Source organism: Pithys albifrons, chromosome Z (genome assembly GCF_047495875.1).
Source record: "Pithys albifrons albifrons isolate INPA30051 chromosome Z, PitAlb_v1, whole genome shotgun sequence".
Classification (NCBI taxonomy): domain Eukaryota; kingdom Metazoa; phylum Chordata; class Aves; order Passeriformes; family Thamnophilidae; genus Pithys; species Pithys albifrons.
The window spans coordinates 27,781,640-27,807,521 of NC_092497.1; the positions used below are offsets into that span (position 1 = coordinate 27,781,640).

At 36.8% G+C, this 25,882-nt stretch overlaps 1 protein-coding gene across 2 annotated transcripts in view; it reads right to left on the bottom strand.

Annotated features, from left to right (window-relative positions):
• The window catches only part of FCHO2 (FCH and mu domain containing endocytic adaptor 2), an 84,434-nt gene extending 60,030 nt beyond the window's left edge, over positions 1-24,404 (bottom strand). For both annotated transcript variants that reach the window (XM_071581526.1, XM_071581525.1), the window contains exons 1-8: positions 24,247-24,404; positions 15,525-15,616; positions 9,563-9,637; positions 8,101-8,242; positions 7,864-8,016; positions 4,224-4,328; positions 1,683-1,781; positions 554-650 (exon numbers count right to left, since the gene is read on the bottom strand). In XM_071581526.1, the coding sequence (XP_071437627.1) occupies positions 554-650; positions 1,683-1,781; positions 4,224-4,328; positions 7,864-8,016; positions 8,101-8,242; positions 9,563-9,637; positions 15,525-15,616; positions 24,247-24,273 (790 nt within the window). In that variant the 5' untranslated portion in view covers positions 24,274-24,404. The remainder of the gene's footprint in view (positions 1-553; positions 651-1,682; positions 1,782-4,223; positions 4,329-7,863; positions 8,017-8,100; positions 8,243-9,562; positions 9,638-15,524; positions 15,617-24,246) is intronic.
• Positions 24,405-25,882: the final 1,478 nt, after the last annotated feature.

Consider the following 25,882-nt stretch of genomic DNA (forward strand, 5'->3'; position numbering starts at 1 on the left):
GTACCATTCAATTTGCCACTTAGTAAAGAAACAATATGCATTATTGTATATTAAAATATACACAATGTATTTTTTATAAAATACACATCTATTAAAATGTTAATTTTGTAAGCTAACCAAACTGATACAACTGTTCCAACAGTTCAATAAGCAGATTTATAGACATCCGCTCTGAATATATTAGGAAATTCCCACTAAATCAAGAAATGAAATATAATTTATGTAGAAAAACATAGCAGACAACACACAGTTTTTACAAGAAACTACAGATTCTTGACAAATTTCACTGATGTACCAAGACAGAGTATAGTTTAGTTGTATAAATGTACAAATTACCAAGCTTTATGACACAAATACTACATGCACACAACAAGTTCTATTATCAAGTTCTATGAATCATTTAATATCAAAGGTAGTGAGTACTAAGAACTTGAAATTGCAAGTACATTAAAAATATAGCACATTAACAAACAGGGGTTTGATCTTTCATGGGGAATGGAAATTTCCAGCTTTAAAGATAACTTTTCCTATTCTGTTAATTTTAATCTCTTACCAGGTCTTTCCTTGCCAGTTCCTTTTGACTCAGAGAATTTCTGTATTAAACTCTCAACTGTAGTATTTGCCATGTTATTAATAAACTCTTCGTGCACCTTCAAAAAAAAATGCAATTACCTTTAAAAAGCAGGTTTTTTCTATAGTTAAGGCTCAAAATACTTCTCTCTAAAATAGATTACAGGACTTAGAGAAATAAACAGATATTTTAACAAGGAAACCCCTACTTTGCTTCAGTATTAATTAGTAAGTGTGGGTACAGTACAGATAAGAAATGGAATGATAGGTCTAGTTTTTATTTCTATTTCTTCCATCTAAACAACTTGTGTATATAGAATGTGTCAGCAACATGTCCCACTTCAAGGTCATGAGGACAAGCGGTTCCTTAAGCCAGCACCAGTTAAGGCTGTGAACTGTTACTCCTGTATTATCACAACTCCCACCTGCTTGAGGAAAAGCATTACTCTTGCAATGTTTTTGCTGAGACAAAGGAACAACATGTTGATAGGTTTTTCCAAAAAGGCAGTATCTGTATATGCTTTAGAAATACATAGCATGACATTTGTGATGACTGTTCACTAGCAGAGAACCTCAATACTGAAGACTATAGTGACTCTCGAGTGAATGCAAATAAAAACACACTTCAAAAATCTAAAGAGTGTTTATAAATATTAATAATTAAGCCAACTTCTATCTAAACAAAAGATACTATAAAAGCTTCTGTAACTGATGATCTTTTGCTCATAAAATCCAAGTGTAGAAAAAATTTGGAAATTTTGCAGAGTGATATAATTTCTAGTTTTAAACAAAGAAATAGTATTCTGATTATGTGTGAAATGAGTGCTAATTCACTGTCTAGGGAGCAGAAATTAAAAAACACTAAAAATTCTTCCAATTATCATAATATTTTGTTTTCTGTTAAGACAAAACTTAATCAGACTTATTCTGTAAATTTTCTGACATTGAACTTTTCAATGTAACTGGAAGTCATGGGAATTTGAACTTATGTTGAATTTCCATTATTTGAAAAATGGAATTACCACAAACACAGTAAGAAATACTCCATTTAATAGTTAAGAGAAATACATAGCATAATCCAAACATAAAAAAAGACATAGTATAAAAATTACCTCTCCTATTTGTATATGAATTTCCTTTATGGTATTTGACAATGATTCTATAATCTCTTTCATACGAAGAAGGTGCATTTCTTCAATGTCTTGAAATTTCTGTAAACCAATATGAGGAATTTATCATAATAAAATATTTTTAAAGACTAAACTTTATATTTTAATAATTAAATGCACAAATGGAAATAACCCCAAATAACCATTTTTTCCCCTCCAGATCTTTACTATGGGAATTACAACATGTAAAAATGTTGGAATTAATTAAGAATAATTACTTAAGAGTACTTAAGCAAAGTATGCAATTCAGAATTATGAAATAATGCACTTTAAAAAGCAATATATCCTTTTAGAACCATTATTGAGTTTTTTACCTACTCTTTGAACTTTCATCTAATCTTTATTTTCCAAAACCCTCACCTATTTCTACCAAAAGCAAATAGGTTTAGAGGGTGTTGAAATAACCCCACTTTTCTCCACTGCTGAAGAGCCTTAGTTTTTCATCTAAATTCAGGAATCTTATTTCTGGGTATGTTTTGCCCTTGCTTTTTAATACCCTCTCCTCCTCAGAAATATACACCTACTCTCTCATTTTCTAGTTAAACATACATCCTTTGCTTCTTTAAATATGATTCATTTGTTTGAATTTTAAACTCATCAAATATAATTTTCACAGTTTATTCCATTTTACTCAAGGCTTCCAGCTGACAGCCATTTTAAAATCACTTCCAAAGTTTTCAATGGCTCTTTCCTGGCCAAAAATCAGAACTAAAAATGTCCTCATCCTTCCCAAAAGTCAACCATAATTGTCTTGAAATCTTTGTTTACTTCTGCTCTTTCCTAGTTCTCTGCCTATTTCTGTAACTGCCCTTTCAACTGTGTCCAATCTTTGGAGCACCACTTAATCCTCTCTCCAATTTGCACAGGGTTCTCTGAAGATCATCTCTCCCCATTTCACACCTGCTGCTACTCTGTACACAAACAACTCTGTACAGACAAGACAAAATATCTGTAACTTCTAAAACCTCAATCTTCTGCCATACTTGCATACCTCTCTAGCCATCAGTCAAGCAGACTAAAATTACTTTCTTTTCTGCAGCAGCGTTTCTCTTAAGTACAGACAATATGGTCATCCTCTGTAGACTACCCTATGATGTTACTTATTTTACTGATTGCCTTATTATGTAAACTTCTGCTTTCAAAATTGTATGTGGCCCATCGCTATAACATCTGTTCTCAGTCAGTATTGGGGTGTCAAGACATGTACACAATGTGTTCTTTGAACTCTTGTCCTTAAAGCATATGAAAACAGTTGTGTATACAGAGTTTTTTCTTTTTGTCTGTCAGTGGAAAGCATTGCCCCTTCTGCGCCGCAACTATTTTCTTATTTTGTTTATTGTTTTATACTTCAGATTTAAAGTCTTTGAAGTTTAGCCATCTTGAACAACGCTAGGTATTACAACACAACCACATCATTCTTATCACAGGTATAATCATTAGTCAAATTGTTCACTTTCACTTTTAAAAAATCAGTTCATTTTAAAAAGATGAACTGAAATGGGTCTGTAATGTTAATGACCCAACAAATAGAAGATACTGCTTAGTGCTTTAAGCTACAATATAAATGAAAAATCATCATTGACAGAACTTTTAGCTGTCCAACTTAGTATATACAATTTACACAAGCACTACACTTTTTTTTATAAACATGTCCGTTTTCCTGTAAATTTTACATTGTTTTTTAAAAATGCATTCTCACTCATTCCAGATAGAGGACTTCTAAAGAATGTAGCATTTTCAACTATTTGATCCTTACCAATAACTGAATGAGCTAGACTAATTTTTTTTAAAAGACCCTCCCAGTAAGGTGGAAAATCTTGTCAAATATGACATCATGTTTTCTTAGCAACTGTACAGCAATTGCATAATAGAGCTAGAGATGTACAAAAAAAATGCACTCAACATGAGGAATTTCTGTCAATCCAATTTTTAAACAATGAAATATGTTTTCCTTCTTCTTTAATCACAATAAACTCTTCCATATTTTATCACAACCCTATATTTGAACTTCAAAATTCAACCATTCAAAATCATGTATCATTTTGCAGGTAAGATAACAAATGCCAAAAGAGGAAAAATATGTTAAATTCATACGTCATCGGAGTTTACCTAAAAAATGCAGGCAGCTAAGTCAGAACATTACTACACGATTACTTAGAAAAACCTCACAGCAGAAAAAATATTTTTCCTCAGAAAAATAGTATGTGAACATTATAAAACAGATTTAAGCTAAGAAAACTAATTTTGCACCAAAAGGAATGAAAATACTCACACCTCTTATTGATTTTATTTTCAGAACTATTCGGTATATTTTCAAGTGAAATGTACAATGCTATCATCATACACATGGTCAGTGCTTGCCTTTCAAACAAATTAATCTCCAAAGTAATCAATTTTTCTAAAACTTTGATTTCAGATGGTTTCAGAGATGAAAGAGAACACATTGATCTATTTCAAAGGCAATTCAATTCATGTAACAATTACCTGTGCTGTTTCTGTCATTTTCAGTTCAAAATCAGATTTAAATGCAGCATACTTCTCCACATACAGTTTATAGGTATCTGTAGCTTTTTTTGATTTAACTGCTGCCTGTAGATCAGTACAAAAAAGTGTCAAATGTCACACATACAATCTGAGTAAAGGTTTTTAATGTCATTATTAAAACAAAGTCTAGGATGAAGTCTAAAAATTATCCAGGAACATAACAAAACCCGGAAGTGTTATAACAAAATTTCATCACCAACTAACTCAGATTCAAGCTACTAGAGATTTCTATTTAAAACTATACATAAACCACACAAAAATGTAACAAAGCTGTTATATGTGTAATTCTGAAAGAGTAAATAGTAAAAAACCACAAGATGGTGCAGTTCTCTTTGAAAGAAAGGTAGAAATTCAAAGGTAAAGGAAGTATATCAATGGATTAAGAGATACTTGGAAGTTAATTTAATGCAAACACAACGATGATCAGATTTACAGGTTAGTGTTATTTATAATAGTCCTTTGGGGGGTTATAATTGTTTTTTCATTATTTGTTGCTAATAAACCAAAACCATCTTTCTGGGTGTTAAATAAAAGACAAAACAAATCACAGGAGAATCTCGGTATTATATGCAGAACAAAACTGAATGAAGTGATTGATTGTGGTAGAGAAAAAATTATTTTCAAAGCTTACAGCATGATGCACAAGATGAACTCTTTCAAACCTTTGATACTCTATTTCGAAGTTAAATACCAATGAAAATAAAAATTGTCTTGAATACCATTTTTTTCCTAGCTTCTTTGTTCAACATGCTTACTTTATCTCATTGAAACTTCCCATCAGTTGTCACTCAAAAGCATTACTGATGTCATTAACAATTCAGGAAAGACAGCTTTATATTTACTATTTGTTCTAGTCCTGAATGGCCCTCCTCCCCTTTCAAATAAATTTCATCTGTCTCACAGTAAAAATAGAAACTATTTTTTTCTTGCAATAACTTGTAAAGCTCATCATTATCTATGATGTTCAAATGGATTAATAGAAAGATGCCCTCAGCAACAGAGAGATTCTGCAATTTCTAAGAGAAAAGCAAAACAGAAAACCATGAGTAAAAATATAGCACTAGCACTTGTTCACCTGTGGAAATGTCCACCAGGACTTCAAAAGAATAGGAACCAAAGGTACAGTTCCATTTTTCCAGTTACAAAGAAACCTTAAGCAGATCTTAGTCACATAGTCATCTACACTCAGCATAACAGAGGTTGCATCAAACCATGAGTTAATCACCCTGAATGATTCTAACTGATACACATTCACACAGGGCAATTATCAAGAAGCACACAGCCCTCTTGTTTCCCCAATGCCATTTACTATGCTAAAAGTACAAGGTGGTCCATGAAACGTGGCCTTTAAAATTAAGACTGCTTTGCAATAAGGTCACTCCAAATTTAACCACTGAAAAGGAAGGAAATGCCAAGTTAAAAGACTAAAAAAAAAAAAAAGGGGTGGGGTTTTTTTTTGGTAAAGCATTATGTAATTGAACTCTGTGTGAAAGGCATTTTGACAAAACAAAAATATTCTCCACCTTCTATCATGTTTAATGATGAGAAGAATCCGAGTATTAATCCTGAAGAGCATCTGAAAACTAACTACACTCAGCAGGACAGAGAAAATGATAAAACACATGAACACTGTATGATTAACTAGTACTCTTTCCTGAAAACAGGATGTGACTATTCTCAGATGCAGCAATTGCTAGAACTGTGTTTAGCAGATTTACAGTAAGTGAAAGAACAAAGATCAGTCAAGAATTTTTTGTTAAGTCATTATAAATAAAGAAGTTCACATGTCAGAGAAAAACAGGAAATTATTACACAAGTTAGTATTATCTTTCAGCTGCCATGAAAATTGCGAAGTCTCAGGTGCCTTCTCAAATTCTTCAATTAAGTATTGCTCCAAACATTTGGCTTTGTATACTGATACAGACTCCTTGTTTTGCTATAAAGCAGTTATTCCATGGTTTTGATAGAAAATAGTTTCCATGTTGTGCTAAAAGTAATAAACCTGTTTTCTAGAAAAGGAAAAATAAATTAATACAATCTTTGATCACCCTGTTCATGAAATTACAAGTGTAAATTTGGATAGCGGCATGACCAAAGAGTTGTGACAGTACTGGTTACCTGCTCCCACTGGAAACATTTTTTAAGTATTTGCAGAGCATCTACTAATAAACCAGTAAAATCAGTAAAAAGTGACCTTCCTTCTATAGTGCCTCCTCCTTCTCCCTTCTCATGCAGACATCACTCAGGCTGAATGTTTTTTTTTGTTTCCAAATGAGCAACCATAATGCTACACCTTAAAAACAAGTTTTCCATCAAGTTAGTTTTTCTACTGGAAAGTTTCAATCTGTTTACAAGAATTCAGAAAAACTGTACTTTGGATATACTGGCAGAAAACACCTGCCAACACATATTTCTGATTTGTGTCTAGAATGCAACATCAACTGTCACTCGGGACAAAAGCTAGGGTGAAAAATAAGCTAGATTTATACCAATATGAAACAATTGGAACGTGGTGAACTTTTGTCATCAGTGGAAAGGCAACAACCAGTTAGAGACAAGGAAACATGACCTCTTTCCTCTGCTATTTAGATTCCTGAAAACAGGAAGAAGTTACAGTTATGCCAGTAGGTCAAGAAAGGTGATCCTTCCTCTCTACTCAGCACTGGTAAGGCCACATCTGGAGTAGTGTCTAGTTCTGAGCTGTCCAGCACAAGAGAGACATGGACATCTTGGAGACAGTCCATTAAAGGGCCACAAAAATGATTAAGGGACTGAAGCTTCTCTCCCATGAGAAAAGACTGAGTGCACTGGAACTGTTCAGCCTGGAGAGGAAAAGTGTTAGGGAGAACCTTATCAATAGATATTAAAACTTGAAGGGAGGCAACACAGAAGACAAAGTCAGACTTCTTCCAGTGGTGCCCAGTGACAGAACCAGAGGCAGTGGGCACTAACAGAAAACATAAAAGGTTCCCTCTGAGTATCAGGAAACACCTTTTTCCTGTGAAGGTCACCAAGCCCTGGCATGGACTACCTAGAGAGACTGTGGAATTGCTGTCCTTAGGGATGCTAAAAACCCCTCTGGTCCCAGGTAACTGGCTTGAGGTGAGCCTGTCTGAGCATGGAGGATAGACAGGAAGACTTCCAGAGGTCCCTGACAACCTGAGCCATTTTGGGATTCTCTGAATGGATCAAGCCCTGCCATAACCCAAGCACAGTACTAAATACAACATAAAGATACTCATCCCTTGAGTTTCTAGTCCATGAAATTCCATCAGGGTTAGGCTTCATGGATGTAGATTTGGGAAAGGCTCTACCCACGTAGGTGTGCCCTTCCAGCCTGTACAGTGGATTTTTTAGGTGAGGCACAGCGTGCGCAGAACTGGTCCCACCGTTTAAGTTCTGAGGTTCATCTGCCACGGGTGAGTGAGCTTGGACAGTGACAGTATTCAAAATGTCATGCACATTATAAAGTCACAGCTATTACTTTTAATTACATTTAATCCCTCCAAAGCATTCCAGTTATTAATAAAATGTGAACACATTACTGATTAATAATGCAATTACAGTAAGACAGTGTTACCTTATCAATTTCTCTTTGTGTTGCTCCTTCCTTTTTCAAGCGCTCTTGTTCCACACACTTTGTATTGTAGTTTTCCTTTGATTTCTGCAAGGACTGAGTGATACTTTGAATATTTTGCACTGCTTCCAGAGTTCCTGAAACGTCTTCTTTAGTCTGCCAAATATCACATGGTTGTCAAAACCAAATAATTTTAATGTTAACAAGTCATTGGATATACATAAGAAAAAAATTAATAACCTTTTTATAAGCTTTGATTTGTTCATCTCCATACTTGTGAACTTCTTTTATTATTTCTTGTAATCTCCGCACCAGGTCCAAATGACAGTTTGCCAGCTTTTCCGTGGAGATTTTGAAGACCTCCCAAACTGGTGCAAATGTCCTAGATTGCAGAAATAATACTTAACATTCATCTGGATTTTTTTCTTTCAGTTGCCTATTCTTTTTCATAGTGCTAAATGATAATGGGTAAGTTTCCAGTTCATCTTTGTTCCTAATATTGAAACAAACAAAACCACCACCAACTGTTATAAATTCTTATTATGTTCCAAATGTACTTGGCATCCTATCTACTAATTTTTCAATGTGCTATGTTTTACCTGTATTGACCCTAATGAGTAAAACACAGCAAAGTTCATTTAATCCTCTCTATTATCAGCACACAATAATGCCAATGGCAAGATGGTGGAAGAGCAGCTCCAAACAATCTAATATGGGGTAAGCATTTTTGTGTATAGACTTGAACAGTGTGAATAAATCAGAAATGTATTGATTAGTTCAGTTTCTAGTTGTCTTACATCACTGCAGCCACAAGATGGAGACAAAAAATGCTGCAAAGAAGGTCTGCCACTAAAAGGAATTTACTCATCAAGAGAGATGAACTGTAAGGTACAGGAAGGTGGGATCCTTTCTCCGATTCAGATTTCTACGCTGAATGGACTTTTCCAGCTATTCTAAAGATACACTTCTACCTCACTTTCCTGGTCAGTGCTGCTAAAAACCAATACTAACTATAGCCTTTAAAGCCCTGATTAGAGATTCTGTATCTTTTAGTTTAAAGACCAGCAACAACGGTTATCAAATTATCCACCAATGAAAGATCCCCACATTTCTTGATGAGATTATTATAAATAAAAAAAAACAATCTAGCTTAATTTACGAAGTTTGAGTTTTCACTGGCCTAATCTTCCTGATGAAAAACCATCCATTACTCATTCCAGTTTTTAAAAACATATACTGTGTATAAAACTTTACTTCAACTATGGAATGAGTCTATGGAAAAGTCTCATTCTGAACATCTCTGAGGACAGATAAACACTCCAAAACACAGAAAAAATGGAAATAAATAAATTAACTATCACATTTACAGACTGTAAATCCTCTCTTCAAAATAATTTCCATAGGCTTGAGAGTACATAATAGAAGTCACTATGTCTGAAAAGAACTCAGCCTTAAGCACAGAGGAACAGACAGTTCTTTGTGTTTGGGCTTTGCTCTTTTTATCCAGTTTTAAAGAACTGTATTGTCTTTGTTTTTATCATAGCTGCATGATATTATGACTGCTTATTGAAGAACTAACTATCATTTTGAAAGGTGGCAAAGTTATGCTAACCTTCAACACCAGCAATAAAATATTCAGAATCAAACTAGATTCTTAAAATGTATGCAGTCATTTATTTCTCTCTAATGTACACTTACTTACCCAAGTTGTGTGTAATTGCTTGCTGATTTAGCTAGTTTTGTCATAGACCTTGAATATGTCTCCTCTATTGTAGCCCTGCCCAAGGAAGACATCAAAAGCATAATTGAAATTTTGAAGACATTTTAAGAATTGAATACGTATGCTAAGGTGCAAAACAGAGGACTTATACTTTAGCTGAAAATTATTCCATTTTAATTGCCCCTCAAAACCTGTATGAAAAATCACATTAGTATATTTAAAAAAGTAATCTAAGAACCCTGTGATAGAACATTGCAGGGAACAGAGCAAGTAAAACAGGAACTCAAGGCTTGAAAAAGACCATTCCTTCCTTTCTGTTTGCTGTTTTTGATTGCCTTTGATATTCTTCAGTAACAGAACAAATTGTCATAACAATTACCTGTCCAGCATTGTCTAAGCAGAAGAGACTTATATAGCAACAAAATAAAATGTATTTCTAATGAAAACATCACAATAACCAAAGTGAATGCTTCCTGAGCAATGATATTCAACAAAATGAGGTCTTGTCTAGTTTTGTTGTAAGGGGGACTGTTTTTTCCTTTATTTAAATTCTTTGCATAGGGATATTTGAATTTGGAAACCAAGTAACACAAAATGGTAAATATTGTGTTCTACCGTTTATACCAATTTTTAAGAAGGTTGTCTCAATACATTCAAGTTTATTTGGGAAAACTTCTTCCCTACACAAAGTTTTATTGTATTTTTCTTCACTCAAACACATAATATCACTAGTCTTTCAGAGATGCAAAATCCGATCAGCACAGATTTCCTCCTCAGAGACTCTGCTGGGGCAATTGACATGGAATAACCTATTGCAGCAGGGACTCCCTACAAGTCCTTCCCCATCAATCTTCCTCATCCTCCTATTATTAAAGACACACAGGATTTTAATTTTCCAGCCTAAACCAATACTCAATATGTAGTGTCAACTTAGATTTAGAAGCATTCTGGAATTGAGTAAATACTGTAATTGCCTTTTCTTGAAAAACTTGATACAGTAATATCATTCCTGCTGCATAATACCTTTACACAGGGAGAAAAGAGAATAAAAAATGGAGAGAAGAATTCACCCCTCTCAAGTTACAGCATGACTATAACCTGAGGCAGAGTTTTTAATTTCTCCTGTACTGCAACACTTTCCAAGCAAAAGAATAGTCTTGTGAAAATACGCAACAGTGTCACAGTAGTCACATGGAGTAAAGGGCCATGTATTAAAACCTATTGAACTGCCAAAACAACCATCCAATTAGTTCTAAATCAGTTTGGAAAAGGGGATTAAACTGTAACATGCAACAAAAAAATGACATTTTAAATATCATCTACTGTGAAGATATTCACCATATAAAAAAGGTCAATTAACTTTATCCTACTTCCACATGTGAACGTGTCTTTGATGGTAAGAGAAATCCAAGGTTTGAAATTCTTGCTCACTGCACAGCAGCAAGCACATATGCACAAAGCAGAGACAATGATTTGTTTTAAATTACCATGATGAACAATGTATTTTGGTTAATCACAAATATCTTCTATCCAAGTTTTATATATTTTGTACCTCCGTGCCTTTTTTCCTCCTTTATTTTTCAAATACAAGAATTCTGACCAAAATCCACATTTCTCTTCTTTGGACCAATTTACAGTATACTTACTTTAGCAATCTTCACAAAACTGGAGTTGAGCAACTTTCCACACAATATCAACATACATCAACTAAAAACATTAGCAACTGAAAGATGCTGTTACCGACCACTTAGGAATGTGTATCTACATTTGTCCCATGAACTGACTTTTCAGAGCACTCTCATGTACAGGTAACAAACTTTTTGACTCCTTAGCAAATTAATTTTGCCCCATCTGAACATGTCTGTTTGCTTGTGACCTGCTTAACATTTAAAAGTTAAATGGGAATATATGCATTGCCAGCTTAATTTCATCTAGAAGACTCTCTTTTATGATGCTTACAAGGCAAATGGTGCAGAAAAACATTAGAAAGACTCCTGGTTAAAAGGCAACGCATTCCTCATTCCTCTTTGGCTCCTAGATGACTTGTTTCTTACATATAAACAGTTTAGGTGTTCAATGCACACAACAAACACACAAACATGAGATAGCTCAACTACAAAATAGTCACAGTATTTAAAAGAGAAACACTTATGCAGGTGGCCCAACATTCTTACCTTGATCTCTTTAAAAAAAAAATCTTCTACGGGCTTTAGCAAGAAAGCAGGGCCTTTATTAAAAGCCAGGTTGGATGGGGCATAGAAAAATCTGATCTAGTGAAAGGTGTCCCTGCACATGGCAGAGGGGTTTGGAACCAGCTGACCTTTAAGGTCCCTTCCAACCCAAACTATCCTATGATTCCATGATTCTAATAACAGGTATCTGTCTTTCAGCAGATTGATAACATGTCCCACCCTAGATTAACCAATGCTGAGCAGACTGCCTGCCAGATAACTCACTTTTTCAGATCACACACTTCTGAACCACAGATCCCACTGGCTTTCAGTTATTTTAGTACTTGACCAATAACAAATACTCAAGAGCAAAACTGAAAAAGTGAAAATTGAATTTGTATTGACTCACTGAACACAGGCAAAGAGGAATATTCCCACTCCTTCTAGGGATATCCAGTAGGAACAGCAGATACAGCTTGGGAATATTATTACCATTTAATACATTTCAAACACTTTTGTTTTGCTCAGAGAAAACAACTTCACAATCTCAGAATGTTCTTACAGAAATTTTGGAAGAAGATGCTTAAAAAAAATCCTTAAGCTAACTATAATTAAAAAAAGTTATTCCATATCTTATATAATTTTACCTTTTTTAATTCCAATTCTGCAGAAAAGGAAACAGTACTCTTCCCTAATTAGGCTACACACAACTAAAACACTATTCTGAACAGTCCAAGTAATAGAGATGAGCTTCATACAGATGTGTCCTTTGTGTCCTGAGCAGTCTGTAAATCCAAATACAGTACCTAAAACAGATAAGTACTCTAATTCATTAGACATATTACCAACAACTCGGATTTGTCTCTACCTATCCAATAGTTTTCAGTTTTCACTCTCTTATGTCTCCAATTCTACAAAAAAAGGCATCAATGTGTTAAAACAAATGGAAGGACAGATGTGAAGTTCAAATGTAGGTAAGGCTAGTTTTCATAGAAAAGACTTCAGAAAATCCGGTACGCAAACATCAGGGCATAAAAACAAGGGGGCAAAAAATCTTGGTGCCTCCTAATAAATGTTGCCCATCCACTTAATATATTACTCGCAGAAAACAGTACTGTAAAACAATATTTAGAGTACAATGTTCAGACGAAAGAGGAGAGCAAATAATTGTGTGCAACGCCTCTTAATTTATTTGCAATAAAATACAAAAAGTACATCACAGACAAGTGGATGATTGTCAAATACTGTTGAAACACCATGCTATCAAATTTCTTGTTGAGATCAAGAAGTAGATCCATGTGAAAAAAATGGGTTCCACTGCATCATTTTGATCTTGGAAGATGTTGACTGACAGGCCACAGTAACTTCACAATGGCAGCAAGGGCTTCACTGCCTAGATACGGACACTTCTAAATGTTTTCAGTAAAGTGAGCACAGCAAGTACTTGAGGTCTCTCCATTGCTTTGAAACTAAACTGTATGCCACAAACTGCTGGTAGCTTAGGCTGTGATTGATCAGTGATTCATCTCCTCACATGAAAAGAAGCATCTATTACTCAATTGTTTTTTGTTAACTGCAGCCTGGCACACTGAGACGAAGCAGTAAAAGAGGGCTGAAGAATACACCATGGAGGTTTAATATCCTGATGGGAGAAGGTCATTGGAAAGGACTGAACTTGCTGCTTCTGGTTTGCATCATTCACAGATGTTTTCCAATCCCAGAGCAAGTTGCTCTTAAGGAACTATACTGCAGCTTTTCAAATAGAGTACAAGGTAGCACTAAAATTCTAGTGAATATCAGTGCATTATTGAGAACTTAATTTTTTTCACAAATCTTACCAAAAATGCTCTAAGATGCCTGCATACCTCAGACCTATGCTGATCCACACACAGAAAAAAACATTTCGTAACTGCTCATCGAGGATAAAGTATCCATGTGGTTCTGAATGTATTCCTACATGGTCACTAATCTTTAAATGTTACTTAAACATACTTAGATGGGGAAAAAAAATTGTCCCCTTCTTGACAAATCACAAGGACTAATTAGCAAAAACTTGAGCTGAAAAATTTTAATACATGGAGACAGGTCCAAAGATTTTATTTATTGACTGCAAAGGCACATAATTCAAACACTGTTGTAAAATAATTTAAAATTTAACTTTGGGAGCTTATAGAGTGAAAAAATAGAAAGGCACATTCTTTCTACTAGGAATTTAGTGTAGAATGAACAGTCAAGTTTTACTTATGTCACTATAATAAAGCAAAGTAACCAAGCCAGATACAACATGAAGTTATTTTTTACCGATTTGCTTAATACCTTTCACCTTAGGACCAATATGAATAAAACAAAGCATGCCCAAAGAATACAAAATAAAGGAGACCAAAAGCAGAGCGAGTGAAACTGTTTCTGATCTAAATATGGAGGTAAATCTAAATGCAGTAGATCTAAAAGCAATAAACCTAAATGTATCCAGGTAAGGTACAATTTAGGTCCATGACGTGCTACTAACAAAACTGAATGACTCCAAATATTAAAGCAGATTCCAAAGAAAAGATTCAGGAACTCACACAGGTAACACAAGACAAATACTAAAAGTGAGAGATTGTGAAGCCTTAATGATTTCATACTACTTGTGAACCATGTGATACCTCTCTGCTCAATCCAATGGAAGACTTCACTGGAACCCTGTGTGGCTTTACAATGCATTCTCTGAAATCAGGAATTCTGAAAACACAAGATTCCTTGGGTTGTGCTGACCTTCCAACAGGTGATTACCCATCACACGCAGACCCTGTAACTCATCCATTTCCACTTAGGGAAAAGCTTTTTCGTCATTTTTTTCAATTCACTTTGAAACGACAAATGTCAGTGCAATGGAGTATTTGTCAGATATGCAGTGGTTATATTTTGTGGAATTTAAAAGAACTTTTTTAACTGAGAACTATTTGAGGTAAAAATTTAAATTTTGATGCAGAATTACTGAAAACAAAAGCTGGTTTTGGGACAGCTGCAACAGAAAGACTCTGTCAATTAAACAGATCCTCAGTCAGTCACTTGCGAGTATTTTCTGTGTGTTATCTAGTGTCAGTAACGGAGCAAAGACAAAACTTCCAACACATACAAACAGTTCTGTTCAGCAGGGAAATTCTGATGTTCAGCGTAGTAGCACCATTCTTCTTTCACAAAGAACTAAAAACAGGACAGTTTTGGAACATGCCACATTTTCAGATTTCAGTACTGTTCCTTTCCTCTCGGAGAACCACTTGTGTTATTTTCTCCATATTATTTTCTTGTCACTCTGTATCACTCACTTTTCTTTAGCAAACCTACTGTCTCAACATCTGAAAGCATAATTTTCTAAAGATTATACTAGCAGTTGCTAATAGCCTAATTCTACATCTATAGTCAAAAACTTGGTAAGACTAATAATTTTTATAACTTTACATTATCTTTTTTTCTTCCAAAAAGAGATGAAAAATTGGGATTAATTTAAATAAATTGCTGGACACCAAATGTGACACTTCTAGATTTTTACTCTAGTTTTTTAAATGAAACCTAAAAAATTAGAAGCTTGTTATGAATTGATGCATAAGAGTCTTTATTCAGTTCTAAGTGAATGGAATAAATGTAGATATTCCTATGGGATATAAGACATATTAAAATGATCATTGATTTTTACATATTTTGCATGTTACTGTTGAAACACAATGATAAACAACAGCAACCACAAACACTATATTAAAGTGCTGAAATTAGCAAGGATGAATACTTACCTTTCTCTTATAAAGTCTGCTAAGTCTTTTGTTGACAAATGTCCATGTTTCATGTTGTGATAGAGGACATCAAAGCCATTGTTCCTTTCTCCCTAAAGATAAACAGAAAGTATAACTATGAAACACAACATGCTTGAACCTATGTGTTTTAATAGCTGCTCAAGTTCCATGAGGTGAATTATTTCTAATGCTTCACCTTTTCAACAACTGCTGTTATTTCCCACTAATCCCATAAATGTAAACCAAACTAAAATCATCTGAGCAGCTATTACTACATATTTTAGGCTACAGTCAAAGCCATTTCATTAGTAGATTTCTAGGGATCTTGTATTCTTTCACTTCCTATCTTATTAAGCACATACTAAGTACTGTACATCTCTTCATTCTTTTATACCTTTCATTATTTTCCACAAACTAAAATTCACACCTTGGGATCACTGAATATCCTGATTCCCCAGTCCTTCACACTTCATTTATCTTCCTCTGTTTTTTGTAAAGTTGGTTAAAAAGTAAAATCACTACTCTATGCCTTCTCACAAGCAGCTTTCCCTTGTCTATTCTTAAGTTTAGTTTTAAAACATTTTCCAGTAAATAATGCATACTTCAATATTGAGACTGAAACATTGCCCCAAACCCTGATTAATGAACTCAGCCAGATTATGACCTCTGGCACTATGGTGAATTTGCTCCTGACAGAAGAACACAACAATGGAAATAAAAGGAAGGTGAAGCAAGGCACAGAATAATAGCAGTGCTACTATAAAAGCCTTCCTGTCAAACTATCCATTACCCTACTGCCTTTCAAAAGCTTCAGATTCATAATGCTGCTCCTACAAAAGATGCAGAAACATGCCCTCAGGAAAACTGCATGCGTGTTCAGAGTGGAAGAGGAAGAAGAATGGGATGGAATAGGATAGGATCATCATCTTGCCCAAGTGACTGAGCACTTGGGAGTTGACCAAAGTTAAATCATGTTGTTCAGAGCATTGTCCAAATGCCCCTTAAATACTGACAGGTGCAGGGCATTGTCTATCCTCTCTAGGAAGCCTGTTTCGGTGTTTGATCACTCTCTTAAAGAAATGCTTCCTAGTGTCCAGCTGGAACCTTCCGTTGCACAGTTTTCAACTATTGCTACACTTCCTGTCGCTGGACCCCAGGAAGAAGGGATGGCCATGTCTCTCCACAATTCCTCTCCTCAGGAAGTTGTAGTGAGCAATAAAGTCACAGCTCAGACTCCTCTACTCCACACTAGACAAGTCCAAAGTCCCCACTAGCTTCTAACAGGACATGCCCTCCAGCCCTCTCACCAGCCCTGCTGCCTCTTCCCTAGAAGCATTCACATTCTTAAAATCACAGACTTTCAAAAAAACCAGTTCTATATTGTCAGAGAGAAAGGCCTGAGAATTTGGTTATATACCCTTCCAAACATTTTTGTCTGTTCAATTCTGCAAAAATTGGTTTGTTCAAACTTGATCAGGGGAATTACGCAGCTGAAAAATAAAGCTGGCAAATAAAAGCAAGGATCACTACAAGGACACAAACAAGCTGCATTGCTCAGCAGAAGAGGCGGGAGAAAGGAGGAGAAGAGATGCCGTCTCAAATAAGTAGAAGTCCTGGGTGAATAGCAGAACTTCACAGCAGTCATTCACATTAAGACCACTTCTGTGAAGCTGCAAATTACCTTAAAGGACATCACACACGAACATATAACTTACTAACAGGTAACTGAAGGCAATTTGATTCAGATTACTAGTCAGGATTATTTGCTTTACTTCTTCCAAATATTGGGGAAAACAAAACCACACAAAGAGAAGAAAAACACCTATAAAATCACAGTTCTTAAGATCGCAATAAGTTGTAACCTGAAAATATACATCAAAATTTAGATCAATTTGGCATAGGTGTAATTACAGACTCTAAAAAGTATGAGCATAATAAATTGAACACATGAAAATACAGCAAGCTCTATAAAGACTGTCAGCAGAGAAAGGCTTTTGTGAGCTTGAAAAATAGAAGTATGTAATTACTAGAAATTGTAATTTCTTTTTAGATGCTGTTTTACTCTTGGAAGTACCAGTCTAAATAGTTTCATTCTCTTTTCACTTCTAGCTAAACACTTTTTCTTGTAGTTTGAAGCCCACAATAACTTTGAATACCAGTGCATTAACTTATTAACTTTATGCAGTTAATCAATACAAGCCCTGAATACCACTGCATTATAAACAAGACTTCACCAATGTTTTCAATCAGAATACAGGATATAATTATTTTTAAACTACTCCAAAGTTGTTACTGTACCCAAATTTAGAGATAAGCATTTTCAAGTAAGTGTTACACATTTCTTCCAGAAAAACTAATAAGATTCTCCTTCATGCAATGTTCTTTGCTGTAAGGTGTTTCTTCCAGCTAAACTAACATGATCAAATACACTGTGAACACAGGTCACTTCTGAACTTTCCATAATGGGAGCTTTAATGGGGCCTTTACTACACTGGAGTTCCATAAATGTCCTGCCACTTTAGAAATGCAGTAAGGGTAACATAGCCATGACCCAGTCTCTGACTGCAGCCACTCTGATAAACTGTCAGAAATGTAACTGTGCAAATCTTCAGAGAACATAATGAACTAGAACAACCACTTATCATCATCTTGTTCCCAAACTGTAACTGAAGGTTACTGCAAAGGAAATAGTTTCTCCACTTCAAGCAAGTTTTTTAATCAGCCCTACTCTTGGTCCTCACTTCACAATGAGTAGTAGAAAGCACAACAGAGAATCAGAACAGATACTTTCTTCAATTAAAGTAAGTGCCCTGAAAGCCACACCCCTTACACATTATCAATAGTTATCAGAGGTTAAAAGCCTATGTGCAGGCTCCCAGATTTGAGGGCCTAAGACTGGCACAGATAAAAGACATCTGCACTTCTTAAATATAACCTATCTTAACAGTATCAGGCACAAACACTCAGACTTCAAAACTCTTTACATGCTCAACAGTTCTGATGACTAACCCAATGACAATTCCACTCAGGTGTGGAGACATATCTGTACCTAAGTCAAATTAACTACAGTATCTCGATGCAGAGAACATATGTTTTTCTGCTTTAGGAAAAGTTATATAACCTATCTACAATTTTTCCATTCATTACTTATGTTTGTGAAGACCAGCAATAAGAATTATTTTGCATTTAACAATTATATTGTATTTAGCATAAAGACAGAAATTTATGTCATGGCTAAGAGGAAAAGTTGTTCAATTTAAAAAGCCAAGTTTGTATCCTCTTACATACACATATGCCATCAATACTGTGGTTTTGATGCTTTTCCTCAACATTTCCCCTCCCCACATACATTGCACAGAATTCTGTATGTGGAAATTGTGTCTAGACACTTTTTCTTCACTGGATGTTTTTACCTGCTCCCTCCTAGAGGCAACAATATACTGTGATCACTAAAAGACCAGCACCAGCCTACTTAAAATAGATTAATGCAGCACATAGTAGAGGGAACCAATGAAACCTTCTACTCCATTCCAAAGCAATTGCCATCCACTGCTATGACAGACAGACAATGAAGTCAGATGTAGATTCTTCTTATACAAGTTGTACACTGGAGAAAGAGGATCTTCTGTTGTCAGGTATGACATCAGGTTCTATGTAACAGGCTTTCAGATCAGTTTGAAAGACCATTCTGAAAGTCATTTTGCAGGTAAACCAGCATCTCTTGAGGATGATCTCATCATTAGTCAACAGAAAACGACTGCAAAACTGCATATGAGAATGCAAAACATAAGTAGTCCCTTCACCACATAGGCACCATTTAATTACTTTCAAGTTCATCAGCAGGTTCCTCCCTCCTCAAAGCAAACAAAACTCTCTTACAAAGCGGGTGCTCTTGTTGCTGTTTCCTATTATATACTGCCATAAGAAAGCTGTTTTTGTATCTACACATTGATGTCCCCTGACAGGACAGCAAGCCATTAGAGGAAACAAGACTTCAAAAACAAGTAAACATTTCATTTAAATAAGCCTACAATGAAGCATTACTGACCAACTTTGCACACAAAACAAATTAAGTCACAGAAAGCAAGGAGAAACAGTCCTTCCATTTCCCTTCATCAAGAACCAGTTGCAATGATTTCCTCATGGAAATGAAAGCAGCTCTGTCAGCAAATGTGAACTCAGAAATCAGCATTTCCATGGCTTGTAAATAACAGGAAACAGACTACAGGAACTCTGTTCTACTCAACTGCTTAAATAAATTGAAAAAATTAAGAATAAGTTTGTTTGTTGAAATAAACGTGATTCTGAATTTCAAATCTACATTTAGTAGTCAGAAATTTCTGGGCAATCTGAAGTAGCATTTACTTCCTGTATTTCCAATCAAATTGTTTGAGTGCAAGCTGTCTCTTCTTTGGATTAAAACTGTTCAACATTAATAGTGTAAAAGCTTCTACTCTGTTATGGCACTGTGTATTCATCCAGTACAAACACCTTTCTGCGAAGGTGACTCTAAAGTTCCCTGTATTGGTCAGATACTAGGGATATGTAAACTCATTTTAGATGCTCTGAAAAACACTGTGTTGTTTTCTTCAAACTGTTGCTCCTTGTTGCAGGTTTTTTTAAAGTAACGTGTTTCATGCTATCCACGGATAAAATTATTTAATTCATGGGTCCTGCCTACAAGAAAACACTGCTGTGATCAATACCACGACATTACATTTCTGAAAGCTTCTGAAATGCAGTTTCTGTTCTCTATAAGCTGTAAAAAATTGAGAGTATTGAAACATGAAAGAAAAGCAGTCACCTGATGTTTACAGAGACAACGTATCTTCTTCAGTTCTCAGAGTTCTGAGAAATCTGAAGGCAAAAGCAAACTGGTAATTTCAATTTCCTTCTTCCAGCTTCAACATATTAGAAAGGTCAGCTCCAGAGAAGCTGTACACTTATGAGCAAAGACAGGTATTTTCCTCCATATATAAATAACAAAAAATATTTTCTACCAAATAGATTGAAAGATGCCAATTCATGCTAGATGCACACATGCAGAAGGAGGAGACTAAGCAAATATTGCACAACAGCCCTCCTGAAGCAGAGCATGCAGCTGAATGCCAAACAGAAGAGCAGTGCTGTGTAAACATATGAATGGAACTCCAAATGTCAGCATGACAAGTCTCAGTGTCACTCACACTCTCACAAGTTCATAAGACAATACATTTTACACTTAATAGAGCAAGCTTCTTTACAAAGCTAAGATTATTAACCCTAGATATTGCCAGCCCTCATGTTACAAAAGCTTTGAAAGAAAATAATGAATCCTCCGCTCAGCCATTCTCAAAGGCTACAAGTAACACAACCAATTAAAAAATAAAAGGAATTTGTCAAAGCCAATTTAAACATACATTTTTATGTCCAAGAACTTTCAGAATTACCAAGCACAGAATGACACGGAAACCGGTTTCAGCTATACACAGAACTTCCAATAGTTTAATCAAATTAATTGTAAACAATTCATAAACAAACACTGACTGGTTTGGAAGGGGTTTATTTTTGTTGACTTGTTAATAGTAGTACTACTAAACTACATCAAAAGCATCACATGCACCAGTCAGTTTAAATACAATGTCAAAGTTTAAGCAACATTTTCTGTAAAGAAAACAGTTAAATGAATGAGAAAGAACATTTTCTATTCTACACTTAAACTAATGAGTGTAGTCAAAGTGATAAAATGCAGTTATGTTTAATGGAAACAGCTTATCATAGTGTTACCTTTAAATTACAACATTGTTTTGATGTAGCACACACATAGCAGCAAACTATGTTTTATGACAACATCCTAATTAGGCATTGGGAATATTTGGCCATGTGACTTGAATGCCTAAAACTCAGTCTTAAGAATCAAAGCCATTTATAGGCTTACCACTAGTTCATAACTTTTGATACTCAAAAATATCCTCCTGACTTTGAAAACTGCTGCTCTAGAGTGCTGTGCTCCTGTAGCAGACGCCTGTATTTTTCAAGTGATAGTAAAATTTTTCAAGTGACAGTAGAGGTCTCTTTACCTCAGCTTTACACATACTGGAAAGGGTCTTATATCTCAATGACCTCTTCCAAGCAGTCAAGAGATGGCAGGCCCATAAATCCCCCAATTTTCTTACATCCTCTAACAACAACAACAGCAAAATATTCAACTATTCAGACACTTTTAAAAGCAGTGCAAGAGGAAAGTCTCATGACAAGCTTCAAGACTGTTGCTACAAAGAAGGTAAGATGTTTTGTATGCATGAGCACTTTCAGGAAGACAGCAGCTTAAACAATATATCAGAAATCGATACATTCATATACATGTCACTCTCCGTTTCTGAAGAAATCAGTTAACACAGTCAAATCTCTGATGTCTTTTCCTGTCAGTTACTGTAAATTACCAAATGAAGGGAGAGCACCATACAGCTCAAGATCCAGACTTCTATTCCAATGAACAATTTCAGCGGAAAACTGATGACAGCATGCATGTCAGATAATTAAATATTAATTATGTTTTGGGTTAATTTTCACACTAGTACTTTAAAAAGCATAATTATCCTATTTCATAGGTGATGAAAATACTTTTCCTGGTGTTACCCAGAAGGGCAAGGCAAAAGCAAGAAACAGAAGACAATTCTTCTGAAGTTCTACACACTACCATGTTCCTTACCAATTTCTCTTCATTATTTTTAGTCATTATGCATTCAGAGCATTTTAACATTCTAATTTCCATCTTAACTTTCTCACTACAGATCAAAGCTTATATAGACTGTGACTCAAGTATTTCAAATCACAGCAGTGGCAATTCTTAACAATAACCTGTTCTGAAAAGTTAGTAGAAAGAGAGAAGCCCAATCATTCAAAGTGTACAAACCTATCATTTACATCTAGTTCTGAGGATATATAGACTTTACTGATCCATCACTACAGGTAATCTTGAAAGATACTTACTCACAAGAGTAAAGGAGTGTTCCCTGTTCCATGTAATTTTACTTCTACACAAAATAAAACCCTGTCCATGCTATTGCAAAGGTTTCTTGGTCAAGTTTTGCAAGTTAAGATTCTATCTAATGTCTGTGTTGTCACTGCAATACAAACAAGAAGAATACACTTCTTGTCCTACATGGTAGGAGAAAAATCTGTACCAGCAGAAGAAATTTTCCTCCTGGCACTTATTGATGACCCACACTAGGAGTTTTACTAAGAGCTGAAAGGCAGAGATTTTGTAGAGCAGAAAGAGAGAATGGGAATTTTGGTTAGTTGTCTACTACCTTATACTTGCCAATAGAATTTGTGAACAGACAGACATGAAAACAGAACGTATGGGAATGACCCAGTGCCCTCACCAATTTGAAAAACTACTGACTGACTAACAAAATAAAATACAACCGACCAGAGAAACAGTTAAATGAAGATATCATAGTACATAATGTAGTTTAATAGAAAAGTGTTCTATTTCAGTTGTAATAGCTGAATAACCAACTCCTATTTTACTTTGATCTTAGGAGCGGACAGTAACTTTTCCAATGAAAATGCATCTTTTTGTATTAGTTTTAATCCTATTTTTAGGAAAGATAAAGATTTTCCACATTAGTTTGATATTGATCTCCCACACTGGGGCTTCAAATTAAGCAGATTTGTATGCCAAGAGAGCAAATCTAATATCTTGGTTTGTTACATTTTAATAGCATGTTGAAAGCAAAACTTAAGAAGTCAAAACTAAACACAATGCTGCAAAGAAAACATGAATTTGAATTATGCCTCATATTCAAGAATAGTGTACAATAATTGTGAAATTAGTTTTCCCTAAACTTTAAGCACAAGCGTTACTTACACTGAAAAAGCAGACATGCAAAAGATATTTTGTCTGTCTCTGCAGTCTCAAATAACAATGCTTATGTTTCCCCTATTAGTTGGTAGAGTGGCACATAAAAACTTAAACATGTAGTAGCAACTTTGTAAACAGTCCGGTGATTACAAGAACACTTTCTTTAATGTTTCAAACAAACAGTTGCCACAATGAAAAACTAGTGGCGTTTCGCACGAAACTCGATACTAATCCAAATCCATAGTTCAGCTTTTCATCCATATACATCTACCCACTTAAAAACACACATCTCCGCAGAGATGACTTACAAAATTGCGAGTCCAAAGCCAGCTGGAAAGCCTGTTGTTTCCCTATCCGGCTGCAGCTCGGGCTCTGGCTCCTCAGGGGCGAAAGGCGAGGAGCGATGGGTACAAAAGCGTTGCCTCGCGGGGCACACCCGGGCACGGCGAAGGCAGACCCCGAGCAGCCTCGTCCGCGCAGCGCCGCACGGCGACCACCCATCCCACGCCACCCCACCCCATCTCATCCCATGCCATCCCACCCCATGCCTCTCGCGCCGTCCTGTCTCTCCGCAGCGCAGACCGAGCCTCGCGGCGCGGGCAGGGCCGGGGCCGGGGCGGGGGGCGGCGGTGCCCTCGCCGTGCCGCGGGCTGCAGGTTGCCCTCTGCCCCAAAGCCCTGCCCTGCGGCGAGGGGTGCGTGTCGGGAGGCGGCCGCAGGGGCCGGCGGACACGAACCCCGCAAGGCCCCGGCCCAGTCCCGGGGTGGCGTAAGAGTCGAGGCTGCTCCCGCAGAGCGGAGAGCGGCGGCACCGCACAGCGCCCTGCCCGTTCCGGCCGCGGCGCCGTGTCCGCGGCCCGCAGCGCTGACCTACCCAGAAGTTCTCCACGAAGTACGCCATGTCTGCTGCTGCTGCTCCTCCGCCGCCCCGGCCACCGGGAGGGAGCCCGGCCGCGGCCGCCGAGACGCGACGGAGGAAACGAACACGGCCCCTTCGCCCTTCCCGTGACGGCGCTGCCGCCGCCGCGCCCGCCCCGGTCCCGCGCATGCGCACCCCTTCCCGCCGCGCAGGCGCAGGCGCGCCATCGCTTCCCGCCGCTAATGGCGGGACCTTGTTGTGGGGGAGCAAGGAGGGTCTGAGCAGCAGCACTGCAAACACAGCCGCAGGCTCGGGAGCATCGAGCCAAACCCCTCACATGTACGGAGTAACCACTAGGGAACGGCTACACTGTGTGCCACAGTGCACAGGGGAGACGAGATTTCATCCTGTTTCATGGTGTTGGAAGGCTCTTCCCCCACAGGGTGGTGGGCACTGAACGGGCTCCCACTGGAGGGGCCACAGCACCAAGCTTGACAGAGTTCAAAGAGCTCTTGAACAATGCTCTCAGGCACATTGTGAGATTCTTGGGGCTGCCCCTTTCAGTCTAAGAGTTAGACAGGGTGATTGTTGGGGGTCCCTTCCAACTCAGACTACTCTGTGATTCAGTGAAGTGGCTTCACTATCAGGCATTATTCCAGCCAAGAAGGATAAGGTCCTTCCAAGCAGGTGATGATGACTAGTCCTGCAGGGAATTCTGCGATGCAGCACAGTCTACCCTCCTAACAGCGTTCTCCTGCAGGATTTTACTGTTCAGTGGTATGCTTCTAACAGAGATGCACCTTCTCTAAACCCTGCAAGTCTGGAGAAACTGTTTGGTTCAGACTTTCACCTTCTAATGACAGTTCTGTTTCCAGACCCTTCATTGATGCCACACAGATTATTAACCAGCAGGGATGATGGAGATTGTTGGTCCAGAACATGGAGCCACACAAGTGCCACCTGTGCCCAGACTGTACCTGGAGTGCTGCTTTTCAGTGAATATACATATGTACATACATATATATATATATATGTATGTACGTATGCATGTATGTATGTATATATATGTGTGTGTGTGTATATACATATATATACACATATGTATATACATATATACTTTTTCTGTCAGAGTCAGCACCACAGGGCTCTTTCTGGGACCCCAAAGAGTTCTGTTCTACCTTAATGAGGTGATTCATTGTCCGAGACAGCAGTTAGGTTTTCATTATTGACTAAAAATAGAGCACCAGATCTAAGCAGCAATATGAGGGGCTGCAGCTCAGTGTCCAGTGCAAACCTAGTTTATACCAACTTGATCTATGGTCATGTCAGCACAAAGTTTTATCAAAGATACAAGAAGTAAGAACCTGATATTCTTTGCTGGGTGTTCAAGGGGCTCCCTTTCCCCTCATAGAAACCCTATTTGAAAACCCCTGATTTGAAAAATCTCACCTGCCCTCACCTTAATACTGATGGTTTTATATTTTGTTCTGTAAGTTTTTAGGTAAGGGATAGAGCAGAACATTCAAGTCATCCCTAGGACCAATTGAATTCACCAACTTGTGTCAAATTTATGCTAAGTAAAGACTTCCATTAGTTGGGAAAAATGTAGCTCAGAAATTTACAGAGCTACAGAATTTCATCTACATTTACT